A 3,732-nucleotide genomic window follows, 5' to 3' on the forward strand; every position below is an offset into this window, starting at 1 on the left:
AAATAGGATAACATAAGTGAAGTTAATAGACTAACTTAATATTTTTTAATTAAAAGACTAAAACCGCCGAATAAATTAAGTTAACGTTTCTATTAAGCCTATTTTCAAATTTCATGTAACAATTATTTCAAAGTTGATAACACTTTGAAAGCAGGTGTGAGAAGTAAGCAATAAACAGTTGTGTGAATAGCGTATAACAAATCAATATACAGTCAGCAACACTATTCTCTATATTTAAATATCTACAAAGTTGAAAAAGATGGACGTTGATTCTAACCTCATACAGTGAAGTATAGAGAGGTATGCGTAGGGGCTTAATTGTAATAGTGCATGCTACCTCATCATCTGTTCCAAGTGACAGACTAACACAACAACATTCAAAAGACAATAACACTCATCATGGCATTGATTTTTCAACTTCAACTTTAACCTTAATTCACACGAGCTACTTGAATTCTTTCCAGGTTCATAGCAGCAATGAAAAAGAATGCATCGCCTCACTCTTCAGAGCATTGCATGTCTGTTACCACTCCTCTTCTTCATTTGGAGAAGGTAACTGACTACTTTCACTTTCCAACTCTAATTAATTTATTTATAATAATTTATTTTTGGTTCCTTTGAACTTTTTCCTCTGCTTGTTTTATGGATTAGGAAGCTGAGATATCAAGTGGTGGAATAACTCAAAATAGTGACATAGAGGATGCAGAGAAAGATGAGTATAGCATTAATGATAGTCCTATTGAGCAAGTCAGGCTAACAGTTCCCATCACTGATGACCCTTCTCAGCCAGCACTCACTTTCCGGACATGGATTCTTGGGTTGGCTTCATGTGCGCTCCTTGCATTTCTGAACCAATTTTTAGGCTACAAAACCAACCCTTTGAAAATCACTTCTGTCTCTGCTCAGATTATTACACTCCCACTTGGGAAACTTATGGCTGCAACACTTCCTACAAAACCAATTCAAGTCCCTTTCACTGATTTGTCTTTTTCGTTGAATCCGGGGCCATTCTCTTTGAAGGAACATGTTTTGATAACCATCTTTGCTAGTTCAGGATCTAGTGGTGTTTATGCAATTAACATCATCACAATTGTTAAGGCTTTTTATCATAGGAATATCCATCCCGTAGCGGCTTATTTGTTAGCACTATCGACTCAGATGCTAGGGTATGGATGGGCTGGGATTTTCAGAAGGTTCCTTGTTGATTCACCTTACATGTGGTGGCCTGAAAACCTTGTGCAGGTCTCTCTGTTTAGAGCATTTCATGAAAGAGAAAAAAGGCCTAAAGGAAGTACTTCTGGGCTGCAATTCTTTTTCCTAGTCTTTGTAGCTAGCTTTGCGTATTACATTGTTCCAGGCTACTTTTTTCAAGCGATATCAACTGTCTCTTTTGTTTGTTTAATTTGGAAAGATTCAATCACAGCACAACAGATTGGTTCGGGCATGAAAGGCCTTGGTATCGGTTCGTTTGGTCTCGACTGGAACACTGTTGCTGGCTTCTTAGGCAGTCCTTTGGCTGTGCCTGGTTTTGCTATCTTCAATATAATGGCTGGATTTTTATTGTATATGTATGTTTTGATTCCAATTGCTTATTGGAACAATGTATATGATGCAAAAAAGTTTCCCCTCATTAGTTCTCACACATTTGACTCTACCGGTGCAACATATAATGTTACTAGGATTCTCAATGCCAAAACTTTCGACATTGATATGGAAAGTTACAACAACTACAGCAAGATCCATCTGAGCATCACGTTTGCCTTTCAGTATGGATTGATGTTTGCAGCTCTTACATCTACTATTTCGCATGTGATCCTCTTCCACGGAAAAATGATTCTTCAAATGTGGAAGAGGACAACAAGTGAACTAAAACATCTCGGAGATGTCCATACAAGAATCATGAAGAGGAACTACGAACAAGTCCCTGAATGGTGGTTTGTCACCATTCTGATTCTAATGGTTATGATGGCCTTAGTATCCTGTGAAGGCTTCGGCAAGCAGCTCCAACTTCCATGGTGGGGAATCTTACTTTCTCTATCAATTGCATTAGTTTTCACTTTACCAATTGGTGTCATTGAAGCAACAACAAACGCACGAACAGGTCTCAATGTGATCACAGAGTTAGTAATTGGTTACATCTATCCAGGAAAGCCACTAGCTAATGTAGCTTTCAAAACATTCGGCCATATTAGCATGGTACAAGCACTTGCTTTTCTCGGTGACTTCAAATTAGGCCACTATATGAAAATTCCACCAAAATCAATGTTCATTGTGCAGCTTGTAGGCACAATAGTTTCTTCATCTGTTCACTTTGGAACAGCATGGTGGCTTCTAACATCTATCGAGAATATATGCGATGAATCGTTGTTGCCAAAAGGTAGTCCTTGGACATGTCCCGGTGATGATGCGTTTTACAATGCTTCCATCATATGGGGAGTTGTAGGGCCAAAGAGAATGTTTACCAAAGACGGCGTTTATCCTGAGATGAACTGGTTTTTCCTTATTGGTCTAATTGCTCCTGTTCCGGTGTGGCTTCTTTTTATCAAATTTCCTAGCCAAAAGTGGATTAAACTCATCAACATACCTATTATCATTGTAGGTGCATCTAGCATTCCACCAAGGAGATCTGTGAATTATATTAGTTGGGGAATTGTTGGAATATTTTTCAATTTCTATGTGTATAGAAAGTTTAAACCTTGGTGGGCTAGACATACTTATATTCTGTCAGCTGGTTTAGATGCTGGAGTTGCTTTTATGGGTTTGGTACTTTATTTTGCACTTCAATCTTATGGTATTTTTGGTCCAACCTGGTGGGGGCTTGAAGCAGATCACTGCCCTTTGGCTGGATGCCCCACAGCTCCAGGTATACATGCAGAGGGTTGTCCTGTTACCTGACTTCCATGTTACCATTCCATCATCAATATTGCTTTTTCTTGTGTATATATGATATTGAACGTGTAAATGTACTAAACCAATAAATTGTTTTACTTAGATCTCTTTGTATTTAAATGTAAATGTACTAAACTATGAACATGTAAATGTACTAAACTATTCCATTTCCTTTGTTATTCCAATCATAAATTAAAGGGTTAAGTTAAATTTAGTCTTGTGTTAAATGAAGCTTCCATTTATAGTGTTGTCTATTTTGAAAATTGAACCACACACTTTATTGCCGATACGGTTGCATGTCATGAATGATGCTATAGCAGTAGAGAAGAAGATATTGATTGACGGAGGACAAGCAACCATGCTTGATATTGAGTTTGGTAAGTAATATATATATTCGATGTTTCAATTTCGGCTCATATAGTTATAAATATTACAGTTGTGCTTGTAAGATGTAACTATAAGGAATTCATAGGTTTTCACTCTCAAAGATGGATGTCAAATTCGGAATCTCGTTAAAGACAGTTAAAGTATAGAAAAAAAATGTAAATAGTAGGATTGGTTCATTATCATTTTATTATTATTGAATTTATCTGCACATCTATTAAATCACGCCTCCCCCATAGCGCCGTCCAGCCTGCTGTCGCCGCACGCCTCCCTCCATCGTGACGCCTAGCCTGCCGCCGCGTTTTCCCATACGCCACCACACACATAACAACTTGATCATCCTCTTCATGCCGACAACTTCACATGCACCAATTCTATTTACGACGTCATCCGTTACGTCGCTCCCGCATCCTTCGTCCGTGTACTCCCCTTTCTCACGCGCTGTCTGAGTCAGATCGC

General features: G+C 38.3%; 1 protein-coding gene across 1 annotated transcript; it reads left to right on the forward strand.

Moving 5' to 3' along the window:
• Positions 1-294: 294 nt before the first annotated feature.
• Positions 295-3,103, forward strand: LOC127126292 (oligopeptide transporter 5). The gene is made up of 2 exons (XM_051055189.1): positions 295-552; positions 652-3,103. Exons 1-2 carry the CDS (start codon positions 478-480, stop codon positions 2,893-2,895), a joined length of 2,319 nt encoding a protein of 772 aa, XP_050911146.1. The 5' UTR covers positions 295-477; the 3' UTR covers positions 2,896-3,103.
• The last annotated feature ends 629 nt before the right edge of the window (positions 3,104-3,732 follow it).

Source organism: Lathyrus oleraceus, chromosome 3 (assembly GCF_024323335.1).
Source record: "Lathyrus oleraceus cultivar Zhongwan6 chromosome 3, CAAS_Psat_ZW6_1.0, whole genome shotgun sequence".
Lineage (NCBI taxonomy): Eukaryota > Viridiplantae > Streptophyta > Magnoliopsida > Fabales > Fabaceae > Lathyrus > Lathyrus oleraceus.

Coding starts and splice junctions, on each gene's coding strand:
- LOC127126292 (XM_051055189.1), top strand. CDS start 478: ATGAAAAAGAATGCATCGCCTCACTCTTCAGAGCATTGCATGTCTGTT. Junction 553..651: donor CTCTTCTTCATTTGGAGAAG/GTAACTGACTAC, acceptor TTTATGGATTAG/GAAGCTGAGATATCAAGTGG.